Here is a 20,810-nt window from a genome sequence, read left to right as displayed (position 1 = left end):
ATTTGACCGCTCAGATTTATACCATGTACAGTATGTATACATGAATAACCAGTGTATCTCTTTGTCCCCGTCCAGTTGTATGGTTACTGCTACCAGGACAGCAATGACATCCAGGACACAGTGACAGCCATTACAGAGCTCGGTAGTCCTCTGGAGATGATCCAACTACTGCAGACCTCCTGGGAGGAACGCTTCAGGGTGAGTGTTAACAATGCACACACGCGCACACACGCGCACGTACACACACACACACACACACACACACACACACACACACACACACACACACACACACACACACACACACACTTCACTTAAACACAGACCCTCACTTAAAGCACTACCAGTATTTCATCTAATGCCACATTAACATGAACACTTCTCTTGTGCGCTTCTTGTGCTTTTCTGTCTCTCACTGAACAGAGTGCAACATGTTTGAGTCAGCAGAGTAGGCTGAATGCTGGTTGGGGTTACTGAGGGACTGAGGGTGGATCACATGCATGAGTGGTCTTACTGAGCCTCCTGTGACTCAAACCCATTACAGGCTGTCTGAGTGCAGAGGGAATTGGCTGTAGCATTGGCTGGCTTGACTTGGTTTATAGGGACACTACTGGTACAGCAGATGGTATTTCCAGAGCCTGCCCAGTTTCCTGCCTCCCTAGCTTAGCAGCATGGGCCTGTGTGCCACTGGGCCACTGGGGCTGCTGGGCCTGGTCTGCTGATCACTATCGCCACAGCGCCACACTCTAATTATTCCCTATTGCTTCCTGTGGCCTGGGAGTGTCCACCCGCCTGCCACACAGAGGATGGAAGAGCTCCAGTGCATGAAATCACCAGCAAGTGCTCTCTTTCAGTTGTACAACTTACTAGGTATTCTTTCAAGACTTTCTCTCTGGCAAGACTGGAGGAGATTCCCTGAGACAGGCAGCTCTTCTACTGAGAGACGTCCTTCAACGGAAAAGTATAGTGATGAATACGGGGCGGGAAAGTTCAGTTGAGATTGTTTGCCAAATCCAAATCGTATAGCTGTAGGCACTTATGGATCTGAAAGGAATGGATAGATATACAAAAACATAGAATGGATAGATATACAACAAATGTGTTATTAGCTTCACCTTGCCCTCCGATAGGCCTTGGGCTTCCTTAAGTGTCTTGGGCTTCCATATCATTTACATCTATCCAATCCTTTCAGATTTGAATAAGTGCCTGGGGTGTAGGGACTAGGGTGTAGGGGCTAAGGATGGATTGGGACCTGGGCATGGGGGAGTTATTTGTAGAGTTCCCAGTGTAACCATTGACACATGCACAGCTCAACACGTCCTTGGATGTGTCATCACTGTCATTTATAACACTACACACTACGCCCATCTACATGTCATCACACTAGTTTATGACCTCCTAAAGCATTATTTGTTTCATCCCTTAATCAACACTGTATTTGTAGAGGAGAGGCGAACTTTATCCCTTTCCTGCAGTCAAATGACCCAGTGGCCTCATGGGTGGAATGTTATTAATATATTTCATAGTTTCATAATTAATAAACATATATATTTTTTAAATGCCCAAAATCCAGTGTTTCTATGTCAATGGTTTTGTTATAGTTCAGTCTTCTGTGATGTATATAAAGTGTAATATTGGGATGCAATTAAAAAAAAAAACTATTTCAACTCAATATCTGACATTGTACAGGTGTCTTCTTTTTATGCCCATAACCATGTGTGTGAGGTGTATACTTTTGTTTCAAAGTGGATTTGTTTAAGACTACCAAGAAACACTGTGTGACAGTGATTTAGTCCACTGCAGTAAAAGGTTAACCAAAGTCAGAGCTGTCTCCTTCGGGGAGGTGCATAGTGTAGTTAGACACATCAAATACATCAGCCTTCTGGTATATAAATCGAGGTAACTTTCCACTGATTTCCTGGGCCTTGAATGATAGCCAGAAAGGTTTCTAAGCCACTGTGTGGAAAGTGAAATAAATTCCCCCTTTTACCTTTCAAACAGCAACCATGAAATACCTGCTTTTTAAGACTCCTTCCTAGTGCTGGCTCCTTTTTGTAAGTAGGATAGCAACAGCATTCAAATAACTTTCATTTGCACATAAAAATCGTGCTTTTCTCCAAATGGCTCTGTTAATTTAATGTCTTTGCGGTTCACTCACTGGATCTGAGGCTCAGTTGGAAAAAGGCTTTATCTTCCTTTGAGAGAAACTATGCATTTAAATAATATATGTTTTTTTGTCTGTGTAACTCGATTTTACCGTAATGCAATATCAGAGTATGAGGTTAGAAAAATGTAATGAGATGATCATTTAAATATTTTTACTTAAAGGTGCAATATGCAGAAATTGCTCCGTCATTTCCTGGTTTCAAAAATTTGAATAGTTCGCCCCATTTCAATTTATGTGACAAAACAAGCAATTTATAGTGTAGAGAATCATTGTACCATCTAAACGGCTGTGAAATATATTTTCAATAACCCCACATTTTGTATTTTCAGCTGTTTGAAGCTGGTGTACAAAACCGAAAGTAAAAGACGCATAGAAATGGAATGGGAAGCTTAGAAATAGCACATATAGAACAGAGCTAACTCTTCTTAGTTTTGCTTTCAATGAGAAACACAGATCTGTAACTGACTTTTCTATGTGAATTTGGTCAGGTCGCCCCCAAAAATTAGATACTGCAGCTTTAATATAATAATAATATTTGACTGGAGTATCACCACATACTGTCTATGGATCTTGATGTGTGTGTTCGTGGAGGCATCAGTGTGTGCTGTTTTTGGTTGCTCCTTTGTTTCCCCACAACATAAGTGTCAGGTATCTTTCCCACTTCTCACCCAAGATCCTTCCCTTGAAATGTGGAGTGCAAAGTGAAGAAAATACGCTTCTTTGCAATTCGCATGAGACATTAATAGACTCTAGGGAGGCCCGCTGTAAACCCACTGAATTTCAAACGCTCCATTTACCGTAAGTCTGTAGCCATTTCCTGTAAGCGTTGATGAAGGCTTTGATGGCCTCGGTCTGCAGCCCCTGTCAGTGAGACAGAAACACCCATATCCCCCTTAGTCCCTCCCCCTCCCTCACCAACCACTCCCACCCAGCAGTCTGTCAACCTTCAGCTCATTTACATGTATGGTTATTATGAACTAATGGCTGAATTCAATCAAACCCGTAATAGTAGAATTTACAATACACAGTAGCACTTTTTACCATGGTCAAACAAGATTAGTTTTGGGTTCTAAAAAAACCCCATGACTATCAATCAAATCAATCATTAAAAAAAATCTGATTACAGACTATGAGAAGTTTGTAAGCAAAGACACTGCAACAACCCTGTGACTAGTCTGATTCAATTCCAGCTTTAGCCTCATCATTGTACACAAGGAAGGACCCACACTGAAATGTGGACTATGACCCAGCATTTAAGCACAGTGTGACATAGTATTGCATCCCTCCAGCACTACTCTTCCTTCACTAGGGTAAGAAAGAGACTTCCTTCACGCCTCAGTGCTCTGAGTCTGACCTCTCCCACTCACTAATAATCCACAGTACATTAAAAAACGATTTTGTCTTGCCCGAAAATAAATGAGCTGTTCAGCTCCTCCTCTTCACCTCTTTTCTCTCTCTCTGTCTCAATCCCTCTCTCTGTGTGGTTCAGAGTATATCTTCTATAGGTCTCAAGTCCCCCTTTCACACGTCCTCTGCTACTCTCAGCCCTTACCCTTGCCCCCTGGACACACACAATGAGAGGGACACACACACACACACACACACACACACACACACACACACACACACACACACACACACACACACACACACACACACACACACACACACACACACACACACACACACAGGGTCCTCTCAGGGATTTAGAGAATTGCCACATAAAGAAAGTGCAGTTGCTTGCATAAACGAGGAGTTGAATGGGTTGTAAATGATGTGATGTAAATGTGTGTTAACGTTTGATTTCTCTCTCTCCCACCTCTCTCTTTATCACTTCTCTCTCTCTCCTCTCTCTGCTGTAGATCTGTCTGAGTCTGGTACGTCTTCTCCACTACCTGGCCCACTCTCCTCTAGGCTCTGTCACCCTGCTGGACTTCAGACCACGCCAGTTTGTCTTGGTGGCGGGGGAGCTCAAAGTCACCGACCTGGACGACGCCAGCACCGAGGAGGCCCCTTGCTCACCCTCCTCCACCTCAGACTGCGTCATGGAGTTTCCCGCCCGCAACTTCACCCTTCCCTGCAGCAGAGGCCGCTGCCTGGGCATCAACGAGAAGCGCAATCTCTACAACGCCTATAGGTGAGGAGCAAGCTTTTGCCATTTGACAGAAGAATCAAGACCCCCGCCATTTTAGAGGATCATCCAATTAGTTCAGCGAAGACTGGTGGGGAAGGAGTAATCCGAGGATTGGTTGGGTTCATTGCATTTCAGCCATGACAATGATTGCCTCCTCCGATTTTAGCGGCCACCAGCCTCCCCTGAATTAGTTACGTCATCGTATGAGAGTCAGGGGCGCATAAAAGTAAAATAATTATCTAGTCGGGTAAACACTCTAAACAGCCTACCCGACTGCTCTGAGGCGTCTGCATGGTCCTTAAGCACACCGGGGCCTCGTTTTGTTTCACATTCCATTTATAAAACTTGGGGGGGGGGACAAAAATGCAATTTCAGAATGTGGGGGTGGATTTGTTGGAGTCTAAGGAATCTTGGCTGTGGTGTTTGAAACTGCGTTGATTTTGATTTCCAGGTTCTTTTTCACCTACCTGCTGCCTCACAGTGCCCCGCCCACTCTAAGACCCCTACTGGACAAGATAGTTAACTCCACAGGTGAGTGCCCACTGGGCACAGACGTCAGTTCAACTTACATTTTTTGCATGTACACTTCATTGAGTTGTCAACTAACGTGAACTTTGAACCATGTCATTGGAGGGGGTGAAACAAATACGCCAAATCCTGAAATTCCTGTACATTGATAACTTTTTGCAAATCCAATCAGTTTTCCACATTGATTCAACGTGATCACACTTTTTGTTGTTGTTGAAATTATGTGGAAACAACCTTGATTCAACCAGTTTGTGCCTAGTGGGTGTTTGTTCTCTCTCTCTTTCCCATTTCTCACTAGTTCCTGTTTGGTTTCGGGATGAAGCCACTTTAGCTACCAGTATACCTAGTCTGCCTCAGTGCTCTCTACGTTATCTGCTTAAGCTGGATCCCGTTCTATCCACCCTGCCCTCTCTTTTTCTCTCTCTCCCTTTCTCTTTGCTTCCCCATCTCTCTACCCTTCTCTTTGCTTCCCCGTCTCTCTACCATTTCCTCTTTGCTTCCCCGTCTCTCTACCCTTCTCTTTGCTTCCCCGTCTCTCTACCCTTCTCTTTGCTTCCCCGTCTCTCTACCCTTCTCTTTGCTTCCCCGTCTCTCTACCCTTCTCTTTGCTTCCCCGTCTCTCTACCCTTTCTCTTTGCTTCCCCGTCTCTCTACCCTTCTCTTTGCTTCCCCGTCTCTCTACCCTTCTCTTTGCTTCCCCGTCTCTCTACCCTTTCTCTTTGCTTCCCCGTCTCTCTACCCTTTCTCTTTGCTTCCCCGTCTCTCTACCCTTCTCTTTGCTTCCCCGTCTCTCTACCCTTCCCTCTTCCATTCTCCCCTCCCTCCCCCTCCTCCCTATCTGGCTTATCCTCAGGTTAATGGTATGTCAGCCGGGTGTTTGAGATCTGTTTTTCTGGGACACAACAGGCCGTGAAGGCGCAGGCCGCGTGGGTGGGCGGTGTGTGTCTCTGTCTGCGTGCATGTGTGTGTGCATGCATCTGTGTGTTTGTGAGCGTGTGCGCCAACTGGAGGATGAGTCAGGTGATCCTATCTCTCCCAGTCAGCCTATCGGACAGACAGCTTCACGACCTCCGAGCAGCTTTTCCTTTAAGGCGGGGGTTCTCAAACGTTTTGGGGCCAGGGACCCCTTTTGTGATAGCAAATTCATCAGGGACCTCCTCATTATCAGAACAAAACTGGAGTGAGATATTTTTTGTGTGCACAAAATTATTTTTACTAAGACTTTACCATGACTTTGGCAGTCCATGGCCTGATGAACCAAGTCTCGAGCCCCGGGAAGGAACATTTAAAAGGCACGCCTCTTGGCATCGGAGAGATCATATTTCAGTTTTGAAGCAAATTTCCTGCAATTCTACACATTTTGCCATGAGGCAGTTGTGAAAACTTTGCAGTTTTATTTAAACCTTAAATCACAGTCCATTATGAAAAACATTTGTATTTTTAATTTTAGGATTACAAGTTTTGAGTGCGTAATAGGGTGTGGACACCAATATCCCTGTGAGCTTCCCAGGCCCATGTTGCCCAGGGTTAAGAACATACATTCTAGATTAATATTACATTGTATTGTCTTGTATTACACCCTTTAAACTTATTCCATGGATCCCTTGGCCAAAATGTATTTAATCTGTTGTTGTTAGTAGTATTCATTTAAAAAATAATAATTCAGATCTGGCTGCGTACCCCCTGCAGTCCCTCCGCAGACCCCACTTTGAGAACCCCTGCTATAAGAATAGCCAACACAGACACAGCCCCATGTCCCTTGATGTTCAAAGACTGAGCGGCGCCTGTTTTGTTTGTGCCATTGTACACGCGTTTCAACCAGATTTTGGTTCAATTGTATGCTTTAATGTCTGTCTTAACCTTGTTATGTGGAATTTTGTTTGAAGGTGTAGAGTTTAAACTGTGTTGCACTATCTGAATGTTTCTTCCTGTGTTGGTTTCAGGAGAGCTGATATGGGGGATAGATGAGACACTACTTCAGTTGGAGGAAGTGTTGCACCTGTACAGAAATGGATTTTACCTACAGAACAGCACACAGACGCACAGAGCAGGTACATATGCAGGCAAACACAAATACATACATACAGTACACACACATGTGCAAGCATGCACATACATACCCACCCCCACCCGCATACACACGCATGCACGCACACCTCACAGCCAAACACGCATACACACTGTCATACCACAGCAAATCCAGTACATCATTCCTCTGTTCCCATGCATTCCTGTGTAAGATAACAGTCTAATGTAATTAAACCCAGCAGTGCATCCTACACACACACTGTGCTAGATATCAGCTCATAACGGTAATATAGTTACATAACTGGCGGGACTCCCCTGGACTCTCTGTGTCCTGGACTACCCCTTTCAATTGGCTATATGTCTGGGCTACTGGCATTTATCCCCTCGACGGACACACTCATGCCTAAGTCTGGGGTTGGAACTGCCACATAACAGACTGGAGGGCCTGTGAAGATGGCCATATATGGACTGCCCTTAGAGGGGCTGGTGTGTGTGTGTGTATGTGTGTGTGTGTGTGTGTGTGTGTGTGTGTGTGTAGGTGAGTACGCCTAGAGGCCCAGGGGGGTGAAGTAAGGAGAGAAAGAGGGGTCTGATCAGATATGCTGCGGACGAATGGAATGAGATTAAAAAGATTCCACTTCATATAACGGGAGGGAACTCAGTGGGGGATGGGAGAGACGGACAGCTCTGGTAATCCCAGGGTGCATTTGGGGGGGGCGGGAGGAGGTTAGACTGAGTGAGCTCTCCCTCTCTCCCGCTCAGTTCTCATCTACTGTATGTTCGAAATCTTTCCTTCTCTATCCTTTCACCTTTCTCCATTCCTCTATCTGGAGGAGTCAGTTTTCATTTTCTAATGTTGACTTGGTGTCCCTTGCTCTTCTTCATTTACTTTCACATGCTCTTTCTCTCTCCATTCCTTCGTGTCGAATCGCCTCCCTCCATTGGCAGTGTAAAGCAGATTCAGACAGTTGTTGACTGACGAGTGTTCGCAGCCCAAGGGCCCAACACAACTGGGTCTGCTTAGCTATTCACAAAGACACTGCTGCTCCAGTAGGCCTCTCACTCCCCAGTCCGCACCTTGAGCTCCTCTCTCACTGACACAGAACACTATTACTTTAACTATTACACAGGAACACAGGCAGGGTCTTTCTCAGTGGCTACCCAGCTATCACATTTGGTTCCTTGGAAGTTGGGGGAACGTATGCTTTTGGTTTCACATTGGTTGTGGGAACAAAGCCATTAATTTACTGAATGGTAAAATTGAAATTTTTGAAGACGTTCTGAGAACAGAAGTGACAATTTAGCCTTTTCTGGGAATGTTATTTTTTAGGTTGCCAGGAGGTTCTGAGAATGTTTTACTCTGGTTCCTTGAATGTTTTCCTGTGAGGTTTTATTAACACTATGAAAAAGTAATTATAGGTTATTTGGATGTTTTTTAATAACTTCCTTAAACTGAACGTTTCAATAAGATTTTTAAAAAAAACACTGCTAGCTTATTCTAGGACACATAGACATTCATTTCCTTAAGCATCATGCAACACACATTTTTATATGGCATCAGTGAGATTCAAACCTATAATCTTCTCTTCTCTATCCATGTAATTAGTCCACTGCACCACCAGGATGGAGCTAGCATGCCATGATGTTATGCTGTTCATTTTAGTCTATTCAAACAGACTCCATTTCAAATTAAACAAGCGCTCATTAAGATCAGGTGTGGCCAACACATTTGAACACCCTTAACAAGATGGAGAAAGTATGTTTATGTTTTTAAATAACACGCATAGAACGTTTTCTGAAAGTTACTGATGTTTCCTTATGGTTTTTATGGACATTTGTATATTTTCTCAGAACATGACTTTAAATAGAACTATGAGGAAACCTGTAGGAAACGTTATGCTGAAGAACTGAAATTCCCACAGAAGAACGTTGTTTCATAACATTCTCTGAACTATTTGAGAACATTCCCAATGCCAAACCAGTTGGAGAACATTCCTAGAACTTTTAGGAAACGTTCTGTTAAAGTAATAAAATACAGAGAACCTGAGAATGTTCCAAAGCCAAGCAACTATCCTGCACCATTCCCAGAAAGTTGTGGGAAGGTTGTATGTAGGGCTGTTGCGGTGACCGTATCACTGCTACACCTGAAGGCAATTAAATTCTACGTGACCGTTTAGTCACGGTAATTAGGCTTCTCCAAGCTCTGATGCTGCTGCTGGTCATTAGTAGCCTACCAAACTTGCCAACTGCCTGGCACTCAGCACTCTCTAATCACTTTGACATCAATGCAAATGTAATTGGAAATCTAATCAAACACTTCATGAGAGGTCATGAGCTCATGTTGCGCAACATTTCTATAGGTTATGCAATTGCGCAAGAAAACAGTTGATGGCCTCTATTAAAAATAGGAGGATTGCATCAGCTTTCTATAGGCTAGGCCTACTATATTTATTTCTCAACTTTCCTAATATTAAGCACATTGCTTCTATTTACAACAGGAGTATAGCCTACCTGGCTGGCATGAAAATAAGCCACTGGGAAAAGCGTCCTCCATTCGCTATTTAAGTGCAGAGATGACATGTATTTTTTTCCCCTGCCCCTGTTTCGAAACAGGTGCATGATAATGGTCCATTCTAAATCTATTATTTAGTATATGTAAAGACAAGATTAATTCAAGAATAATCTGATGGATGACAATATTAGCCTATCACTGAATGATGACCAGCGCAAGGCTTTATCGAATCATAGCCGCACACCTTATGAAGCCTAGACCATATGTATGTTTTGATAAGGTATCACAACTAAAGTGGCCAAATATATTCTTAAAATGAAGCACATTAATCTGCTTTACAAGGGGTGTAGAGCCTAACTGGCATACATACGCAGCGTGTGAGTTTCAAGTTTGGGGAAGATCATTTTCACCTTAAAAATGCACCTTTATAATAAAAACATTACATGCATAATCACATTTGTAGTCACTTTTGATAATGATGTTTTCACGCTAATAGCCTACTCCCTTGTGTTTGCGCTTATAATGTGAATAAATAGCCTAATAGTTTATCAACATTTTAAGCTAAACGTTTGGATCTGTTGCGTCGGCCTCATTGCTTGAAAATGTTTTTTTGATGATAGTGGTTGTGTTAATTTGGGATCTATCTCATCCCACAACTGTCCCAGACTATGTTTGGAATATTTATTTCTCCCACAGAATAGAGTAGGTCAACCTTTGTACTGGGGGATAGTAGATTGACATAGGCTAGTGTTTTTGCTGTTCGTTAGGCCTACTCATCTTGTTGGCTGACGAAAAGTAAATGTGGACAGTTTTTCCAACATCTTCAATATGCACCTCGGAATTGGTTAAGGATGCGTGCAGTTGCGTTCCCGATGTGTCTGTCTTCACTTGTAGCCTGTGAGAAAGACCCATAGCCATGTGAGTGAGAGGTGCTTCGGGGCATGCACTCAGGGAGAAGGGCTGCAAAAGGCATGGATTTTTTTAGGGCGCATTACGGCCACACAAAGGGGATGCTGCCGGGAAATTCTCAAAATGTGAATGAGAGACTGATGAAGTGTGTACAGCCTGCGCAAAAAAACTAAGCAGAGCTCTTGCCTTTCAAGCGACTTTACTCAAATCGTCATTAGAATCTCATCATGCAGCCTTACAATGTATTAAAAAACAAAACATATAGCACAACATTTGTAAAACAACTAAAGTTACATTAATAACTCTAAATTAAGTATATTGGAATACCTATTTATTTTTTAACTGCTCAACACAGTAGCCACATGTGCGAATTCCCTCAAATCGTTTGGAGAAAATATCCTTTCCATTTTATTCAGCTTTGTTAAATTTTATTCTTCATACTATAAAATAATATGAAATAATGCCATGGAATTCTAAACAAATCTTGTCTGCTAAATGAGCCAGTGTAGCATATAGCCATATGGCATAACCAGATCAGGGCCTAACATAAGGACAACTCACAGTATCTTATTCTGTTCTTCTGAAATATACTATATTTTCTTCATATCATGTTTCTTTAGATCTGTCTAAAATAAATAATGGATTGGAATAAATGGATTGGAATAAATGGAATAAAGGTGTAGACTATATTACATGGATTTATTAGACTTTCTAAAATGTAGATGTTCCAAAGGTCTGCATCAGTGGCTTGAGGTGGAAGCCAGGAGATGCTAAATGTGTATATGTTAATTAACGGTCAATTACCATGAGACTGACAGTTATTTGCTTGACAATCACCAGCTGACTAAATTTTGTGACCGCCACAGCCCTAGTTGTATGCAAACTAACCATAGGACAACCACACTCTCACCAAGCTCTAAGAAACATATGGTTCTCAGAATGTTATGTGTTTGCTGGGGAAGTGTTCACCCATGCAGGGCTTCCCTGTGGAATGTGGCCTTGCATCATGTGATTTTTCTGCAATTACACACATGGACATGCCTATTTCCTTGCGCCCTCCTTCCCTTCATTCCTCCATCCCTCCCCTTCCCTCTCCCTGTCATGCCATTCCTGGAGCTATTAAGTCCTACATTTGCAGAAAGTGAGAGCTACGTTAAGCATTTAAATATGGCCATAAAGTGTCCAATTGTTGTAGTTATTGATTGTCTGCTGCCACACATGCAGGGGGGCCAGCTTGTGTGTGTGTGTGTGTGTGTGTGTGTGTGTGTGTGTGTGTGTGTGTGTGTGTGTGTGTGTGCATATGTGTACCTCCACATAATAAATCGCGGACAGGTGTGCCTGGAGAGACATACTCTCCTTTCCCCCCTCCCTCCATTTAAAGGCCATCTTTCTTCCTCCTCTTCAAACAGGCATGTAAACCCTCCCTGTAAATCACCAGGACAACTCCTGGTCCAGCCAGGCATGACACTTAAAAAAAAAAGAGAAGTACAGAAACATAGTAGGTAACAGAGAGAGAAAGTGAAAGAAAGAGAAAGCTGGACTCAATGATTCATGCTTCATAGGCTGGGGGGCTTTTAAAGGAGCGGGGGGACTTGCTTTGAGCTGCCCTTCTCATTAGGCCCATTGTCACAGTCCTGTGAAGCTTAGTTAAACCCACAGAAGAGAGGAAAAGTGAATCCTGATTGTGTAGAGGAAGTACAGATGCTCAAACTGCTTCATGTACAGCATGAATGCTGTCTCAGTTAAAATCACAACTTATAGGTTATTGAAATAATGATGTATTTGCTGATTCATGGAGCCATACTAACCAGTACATACATACATTCATTATCATAGACATACCGTGACTTCGGAAAAGTATTCAAACCCCTTGACTTTTTAAAAACATTTTGTTACGTTACAGCTTTACTCTAAAATGGATTAAATTGTTTTTTTCCCCTCATCAATCTACACACAATACCCCATAATGACAAAGCACACAGTTACATTTTTTCCCCCTCATTTATTAAACATTTAAAAAACTCAAATTTCACATTTCCATAATTATTCAGACCCTTTACTCAGTATTTTGTTCAAGCACCTTCGGCAGCGATTACAGCCTTGAGTCTTCTTGGGTATGACGCTACAAGCTTGGCACACCTGTATTTGGGTAGTTTCTCTCATTCGTCTTTGCAGATCCTCTCAAGCTCTGTTAGGTTGGATGAGGAGTATTGATGCACAGATATTTTCAGGTCTCTACAGAAATGTTCGATCGGGTTCAAGTTCGGGTCACACAAGGACATTCAGAGACTTGTCTCCTGCGTTGTCTTGGCTGTGTGTTTAGGGTCATTGTCCTGTAGGAAGGTGAACCTTCGCCCCAGTCTGTCCTGAGTGCTCTGGAGCAGGTTTTCATCAAGGATCTCTCTATATTTTGCTCTGTTCATCTTTCCCTCGATCCTGACTAGTCTCTCAGTCCCTGCCACTGAAAAACATCCCCACAGCATGATGCTGCCCACCATGCATCGCCGTAGGGATGGTGCCAGGTTTCCTCCAGACGTGACGCTTGGCATTCAGGCAAAAGAGATCCATCTTTGTTTCATCAGACCAGAGAATCTTGTTTCTCATGGTCTGAGAGTCTTTATGTGACTTTTGGCACACTCCAAGCGGGCTGTCATGTGCCTTTTACTGGCCACTCTACCATAAAGGCCTGATTGGTGGAGTGCTGCAGAGATGGCTGTCCTTCTGGAAGGTTCTGTAGAGTTCTTTCAGAGTGACCATCGGGTTCTTGGTCACCTCCCTGAGGTCAGCTCTAGGAAGAGTCTTGGTGGTTCCAAACTTGTTCCATTTATGAATGATGGCCACTGTGTTCTTGGGGACCTTCAATGCTGCAGGAATGTTTTTTTACCCATCCCCAGATCTGTGCCTCAACACAACCCTGTCCCGGAGCTCTACGGACAATTACTTCGACCTCATAGGTTGGTTTTTGCTCTGACATGCACTGTCAACTGTGGGACCTTATATAGACAGGTGTGTTTCCAAATCGTGTTAAATCAAGTGAATTTACCACAGGTGGACTCCAATCAAGTTGTAGAAACATCTCAAGGATGATCAATGGAAACTGGATGCACCTGAGCTCAATTTCGAGTCTCAAAGTGTCTGAATACTTATGTAAATGAGGTATTTCTGTTATTTCTTTTAATACATTTGCAAAAATGTCTAAAAACCTGATTTCACTTTGTCATTATGGGGTATTGTGTGTAGATTGATGAACATTTTTGAATATTTAATCAATTTTAGAATAAGGCTGTAACGTAACAAAATGTGGAAAAAGTCAGGGGGTCTGAATACTTCCCCAAGGCACTGTACATACATGCACAAGCATGCAAGCACACACATACAAGCACACACAGACGCACACACACACACATGCACTCACACACATATGCACGTGCACACACACACACACACACACACACACACACACACACACACACACACACACACACACACACACACACACACACACACACACACACACACACACACACACACACACACACACACACATGGCTATCCTGCTGACTGGACTGTGTAGAGTGTGGTTTCTAGCCATTAGAACCACAGTGTAATCATAGCCATTTGGGATGAGACAGAGGAAAACCTCACTATTAGCATCCTAAGACCAGCATAACAATGGCCTGTAATCATAGTCAGTGATGTTTCTAACCACTAGAAAAAGTAGCATAGAACAATTGTATTTTATTTTACTTAACTTCGTGAGAATGACAATTGCCACACATCAATCAAGCTACATATGTAGGATCTTAATTTGATCACCCTGTCGCAGGAGAACTTTCAGGGAATTTAAAACTCGTTGTGTATTTGACATTTAAAAAGGCTTCTGAAGTTTGTAATTTCCACTTAGAAATTTCAGACTTGATTTTCCCTCACAAAAAATGTATCAGCCCCTACAAAAATGTCCATTAATATAATCCACATAATAATTCACATTTACTGTTGCTGCAGGATTATTTTCCTGCTGTAGAAAACACTAAAATCCAGAGCACGACCATGTGCATATTCCAAAGTATCATATAAATTGTTGAAGTCTGATCATTCAAACTACTTACTGATACTTGTATACTCGTATACGGTTAGTTGCATCTAAGTTGCAAAGACTGTTCCACAGGTAGCCATGCACTCAATAGGATCTTTTCCATCTCAGATCCAGCTAACCATGTCTGGTCGGGCTTAATCAGTAATGTACTCTGGTTGTACAGTATGTCTATGTAGTTATTGTTCCACGTGAGAACACTCTGAGAATTAAGACTTGCTCTACTGAGCATAAAACCCAGGACACTAAAACAGGCTATTCTAATAGAGAAAAATACTTTGAATTTGTACAACATACCGCTATTAACAGTTGGCTACCAGCAGTAGTTTGATATGGGCCTGGGCAAAGGAAACTATTTAATTCTATTGACTTTACTGTTCATTTGTTTCCTATTTCAGATTTATGTTTTTGCTTTTATTTATTGTTCGTCGACAAACGTACAGTTGAAGTCGGAGGTTTACCTACACTTAGGTTGGAGTCATTAAAACTAATTTTTCAACCACTCCACAAATTTCTTGTTAGCAAACTATAGTTTTGGCAAGTCGGTTAGGACATCTACTTCGTGCATGACACAAGTCATTTTTCCAACAATTGTTTACAGACAGATTATTTCACTTATAATTCACTGTATCACAATTCCAGTGGATCAGAAGTTTACATACTGTGCCTTTAAAATTCCAGAAAATTATGTCATGGCTTTAGAAGCTTCTGATAGGCTAATTTACATCATTTGAGTCAATTGGAGGTGTACCTGTGGATGTATTTCAAGGCATACCGTCAAACTCAGTGCCTCCTTTGCTTGACATCATGGGAAAATCTAAAGAAATCAACCAAGACCTAAAAAAAATAAAAAATTGTAGACCTCCACAAGTATGGTTCATCCTTGGGAGCAATTTCCAAATGCCTGAAGGTACCACGTTCATCTGTACAAACAATAGTACGCAAGTATAAACATCATGGTACCACGCAGCCGTCATACCGCTCAGGAAGGAGACGTGTTCTGTCTCCTAGAGATGAACGTACTTTGGTGCGAAAAGTACAAATCAATCCCAGAACAACAGGAAAGGACCTTGTGAAGATTCTGGAGGAAACAGGTACAAAAGTATCTATATCCACAGTAAAACAAGGCCTATATCGACATAACCTGAAAGGCCGCTCAGCAAGGAAGAAGCCACTGCTCCAAAACCGCCATAAAAAAAATCCAGACTATGGTTTGCAACTGCACATAGGGACAAAGATCTTACTTTTTGGAGAAATATCCTCTGGTCTGATGAAACAAAAATAGAACTGTTTGGCCATAATGACCATCGTTATGTTTAGAGGAAAAAGGGGGAGGCTTGCAAGCCGAAGAACACCATCCCAACCGTGAAGCACAGGGGTGACAGCATCATGTTGTGGGGGTGCTTTGCTGCAGGAGGGACTGATGCACTTCACAAAATAGATGTCATCATGAGGGAGGACAATTATGTGGATATATTGAAGCAACATCTCAAGACATCAGTCAGCTTGGTCGCAAATGGGTCTTCCAAATGGACAATGACCCCCCACCATACTTCCAAAGTTGTGGCAAAATGGCTTAAGGACAACAAAGTCAAGGTATTGGAGTGGCCATCACAAAGCCCTGACCTCAAACCTATAGAACATTTGTGGGCAGAACTGAAAAGACATGTGCGAGCAAGGAGGCCTACAAACCTGACTCAGTTACACCAGCTCAGTCAGGAGGTGTGGTCCAAAATTCACCCAACTTATTGTGAGAAGCTTGTGGAAGGCTATCCGAAATGTTGGACCCAAGTTAAACAATTTAAAGGCAATGCTACCAAATACTAATTGAGTGTATGTGAACTTCTGACCCACTGGGAATTTGATGAAAGAAATAAAAGCTGAAATAAATCATTCTCTCTACAATTATTCTGACGTTTCACATTCTTAAAATAAAGTGGTGATCCTAACAGACCTAAGGCAGTGAACTTTTACTCAGATTAAATGTCAGGAATTGTGAAAAATTGAGTTTAAATGTATTTGGCTAAGTTGTATGTGAACTTCTGACTTCATCTGTATATTGTTAGTGGATCCTCAGGGGAACTCTGAATCTGGTTAAAACAATCTTGATCTTTTTTCATTCACTCTATTATACAATTTGATGAAAGTTATGTTACTATATTGCCATGGTAAATGTACATTTAAATTGCAACTTAGGTCTACACATGTATTACATCGAAATGTAATCTCATTTGATTTGTATGTTTTAAATCAATCGCCCTTTTCTATTTTAGGGATCCTGAGTAACGCAGCGGTCTAAGGTACTGCATAGCAGTGATAGAGGCATCTCTACAGACCCGGGTTCGATCCCGGGCTGTATCACAACCGGCCGTGATCAGGAGTCCCATAGGTCGGTGCACAATTGGCCCAGTGTCGTCTGGGTTAGGCCGGGGTAGGCGTTCATTGTAAATAAGAATTTGTTCTGAACTTACTTGCCTAATTAAATAAAGGTTAAAAAATATATATACAGTATATATAATACTATTTTAAAGTGTCCCGTTTAAGATTTAGGATTAGAATGATAAAAACAGAGAAGACAAATAGAGAGAAAATAAAGAATTTGAGAGGTATTCTAGTGTGGTCCTCATTCCTGGGCCCTTCAGACCACTCTCCCTTTATCTCTCTCTCCCCCCTTTCTCTCTTCTGCTCTCTCTGTCACTCCTGAGTTCAGTTTGCCCAGGGTCGCGGTTGCCGTGGCAACCATTGTAGAAAAGTGGCCTTTACAATGTGTGTCAGACAGTTAGTGGGGCAAAGGGAGAGTGAGATAGGAGAAGGGGAGTGTGAGTGTGTGTGTGCCGTGTCTCTGTGTGTGTGTGTGTGGGGGGGAGGGTGAGAGGGGGGGTGGCGTCGAGGATCACAGAAGACATGTCAGCCTCTCACTCCCCAATAGCTCCATGGCACTCCCTCTGACAGACAGACAAAACAGAGCCCCCACGCTCACACAATGACCTACCTCATTACACGCGTGCAGGACCCTCAGTGCATCTACACCCTGCCAGTGACAGACACACAGACACACACACACGCACACCCTTCCTTGCTAACTAAATTCCTTCTCCGCTGCAGACTATAAGCGTGTAGTGGATGCCTCTATTCCTGGGGAGAACTACCGCTGCTGGCCATCCTATCAGCACGATGGATGTCTGCTGTCAGTCTACAGCATCACAGAGGCTATTGGTGTATGTGAGAGCCATGCCCAGTGCCGAGCATTTGTACTGACCAATCAGACAACCTGGACAGGTAAGAGTTAAATGAATGTGTTCACGCTACAGTGTTATCATTGTATTGTACACACACACACACACACACACGCACGCACGCACGCACGCACGCACGCACGCACGCACACACACACACACACACACACACACACACACACACACACACACACACACACACACACACACACACACACACACACACACACACACACACACACACACACACACACACACACACACACACTTAATTGGAGCGCAGTCTGAAGGGGGCACATCAGCATGGCAATCACTAATAGTTATTGAACCAGGCCAGCACTTTCACATTCATTCTCTTCACTCTTCATCCTCTCCTCCCCTGTCATACAGTATATCTCTCACCGCATCTCTGGCATTGTACGATTGTCATCGCATTCATGCAATTAACCAACCATACATTGTAGAAGGGAAGCACGTGCTAGGGTACATTCTGTTCATTTAACATAAAGTCTTCAACTTTACGGTCTTTACTTTTCTACTTTTTATTCACGTTTACTTTTTTTTCTTTCTTCTCTGTCTACAGGTCACCAGCTTGTATTCTTCAAGACAGGCCCTGCCAGTCTAAACTCTGCCAAGGGACGGGTCACCTACGTCAGAGTGGGCAGCTGAACCAAAGGAGAGGGAGGAGACTTAACTACCAAACCTTCCTCTGATTGGCTAACCTGATCCTGGGGCATGCCCTCACAGCATAGTGAGCCACCCCATTGGATGGCTCGGGCAGAGGGAGTGTAAGATGGATCCTAGACCACACCCTCCAGTGTGAACCTCCACGGGCCGTAAAGAAGGCTAACCCAAACCAGCTCCTGCTGAAGTGCAATAATAACTCAAGGAGAACATTTATCGTAACATAGATGTTGATGATCTGTCCTCCATTCAATGCTTAAACGTGACTATTGTTCGGGTTGTGCAGGCTTTTAGCTCAGGGTATGCTGAGGTTACCCTCCTAGCTAAGAGGGGTGAGAATGTATCCCTGTGGTCAGATGCCCCTCCTGTGCCCCCTAAACTACCTTCACATATCTGGTCATAAGGATCTCCTTCTGGTACTGTAGAGTGTTTAAACATCATTCTGTGAAGGTTTCGAGGCGGCCTCAGTACGAACCATCAGCCAAACCATCGAACCATAGGAAAGGTACTCAACAAACACATTCCAGAAAAACTTCCAAATTAGTGTTGGGTTCAATCTCTATCGCTGAAGGTCAGTTGCTATAGCGTGATTTAAATGTAAAGGCAGTGTTCCCGCGTGAGCGGAGATTGCATTCCCGGTAAAGGCTGCGTATGTCGGCTCAATCGGAAATTACCTTTACATTTTAGCGATACAGACTGAATCGAGCCCTAGGACTAGTTCAATAGTGCGTCTTCATGCCACGTTCAGGCTTTATTCTAAGGTTCAGGCTTTAACAAAGGTATTGGCAAAGGACGGATGTTCCAGTGTTACTGTGACGTCTTAGTCAGTGAATAAGCTCTTGTTTTTTAAATTCTCTGACGCCTGAGTGTTGCTCAGACTTTCTCCCTCCTTCCCGACCCTGTCTCTCTCTCTCTATTTCCTTTCCCTTCCTCGGTCTTGTGTTAGATCCACAGCACTTTTCGATTAAGTCAAACAGGGGTTCTCTATGCTTTCAAAAAGCAACTCAATAAGCGATCGATTTCCACATCTTAGTGGCTGAAGAATCTGTTCTTATAGAACAGGGGATTGTAACAGCTGAGTTATCAGATCAAATATCTTTCATTTCAATCCTATGTTGATGAAAACAAAGGCATTGTTCTCGTATGGGAAAATCAAGGACTTGTTTGGAATATTGTGCCATTGTTGATTTTGCATGTTGACCAAATGTAATGTAGGGTAGTGACCTCTTTGAGAAGGTCACTTTTTTGATCATTTTGTATTTATTGAGGACAGTGTGTGTTGGCTCCTGTCCCACTCCTGGGTCACGTTCATTAGGCACCAAACGGAACAAAAGGGACTAAAACAGGAAGGGATTACACAAACTTGTCCAAAATAAATTCTAATTTTCGTTTTCTGTTGCAAAACGCTTTGCAATGGTTTGCCCTAATGAATATGACCCTGGGTTTAGAGCAAACACAGCAGGAAGTAATCTCCATCTATTCTAATTTCCTAAGGAAATGTGACATGAACCTTTAGATAAATAATCAGACAAGTATCAAAGAGCTCTTGCTTTCAGTGAAAGCAGAACATTGTGAATTTTTTTCAGAACCAAAAGTGAATTCTACAAAAGCTTTAACACTGTGTAGGCTGTTCATTGATGTATATAATGATGACAATGATGAGATGGCTATTTTTATATGGAAAAATACAAAACTTGAGGCAAATGAGACATTTGTGTGTGTGTGTGTGTGTGTGTGTGTGTTGGTGTGTGTGTGTGTCTCTCTCTCTCTCTCTCTCTCTCTCTCTCTCTCTCTTTCTGTGTGTGTGTCTGTGATTATTTGAGTTACAGATCTTTTTATTTAATTACAGAAAAACCATATGTAGTATATACAGTGCATTTGGAAAACATTTTGTCACGTTACATTCTTATCTTAAATTGATTAAATATATTTCCCCCTCATTAATCTACATACAATACTCCATAATGAAAAAGCAAAAACTGTTTTTTTTTTATGTTAGCAAAGTTATAAATAAATGGAAAACTGAAATACCTTATTTACAGTATTCAGACCCTTTGTTATGAGACTCTGAAATTGAGCTCAGGTGCATCCTGTTTCCATGGATCATCCTTGAGATGTTTCTACAACTTGACTGGAGTCCACCTGTGGTAAATTCAATTGATTGGACACGATTTGGAAAGGCACAACCCTTTCTATATAAGGTCCCACAGTTGACAGTGTATGTCAGAGCAAAAACCAAGCCATGAGGTCGTAGGAATTGTCCGTAGAGCTCCAAGACAGGATTGTGTCGAAGCACAGATCTGGGGAAGGGTACCAAAACATTTCTGCAACATTGAAGGTCCCCAAGAACACAGTGGCCTCCATCATTATTAAATGGAAGAAGTTTGGAACCACCAAGACTCTTCCTAGAGCTGGCTGCCCGGCCAAACTGAGCAATCGGGGAAGAAGGGCCTTGGTCAGGGAGGTGACCAAGAACCCGATGGTCACTCTGACAGAGCTCTAGAGTTCCTCTGTGGAGA

The 20,810-nt window shown here is 42.7% G+C and overlaps 1 protein-coding gene across 1 annotated transcript in view; it reads left to right on the top strand.

Moving 5' to 3' along the window:
• pkdcca (protein kinase domain containing, cytoplasmic a) overlaps window positions 1–20,000 on the top strand; it is a 35,866-nt gene extending 15,866 nt beyond the window's left edge. Inside the window, exons 2-7 of the mRNA XM_042323505.1 lie at window positions 76–198; window positions 4,030–4,304; window positions 4,753–4,832; window positions 6,773–6,880; window positions 17,477–17,650; window positions 18,191–20,000. Coding sequence (XP_042179439.1) covers window positions 76–198; window positions 4,030–4,304; window positions 4,753–4,832; window positions 6,773–6,880; window positions 17,477–17,650; window positions 18,191–18,276 — 846 coding nt within the window. The 3' untranslated portion in view covers window positions 18,277–20,000. The remainder of the gene's footprint in view (window positions 1–75; window positions 199–4,029; window positions 4,305–4,752; window positions 4,833–6,772; window positions 6,881–17,476; window positions 17,651–18,190) is intronic.
• Window positions 20,001–20,810: the final 810 nt, after the last annotated feature.

This window comes from Oncorhynchus tshawytscha, linkage group LG06, assembly GCF_018296145.1.
Source record: "Oncorhynchus tshawytscha isolate Ot180627B linkage group LG06, Otsh_v2.0, whole genome shotgun sequence".
NCBI lineage: Eukaryota > Metazoa > Chordata > Actinopteri > Salmoniformes > Salmonidae > Oncorhynchus > Oncorhynchus tshawytscha.
The sequence above is the reverse complement of the archived record's forward strand: the minus strand, read 5'-3'. Positions and strand labels throughout refer to the sequence as shown.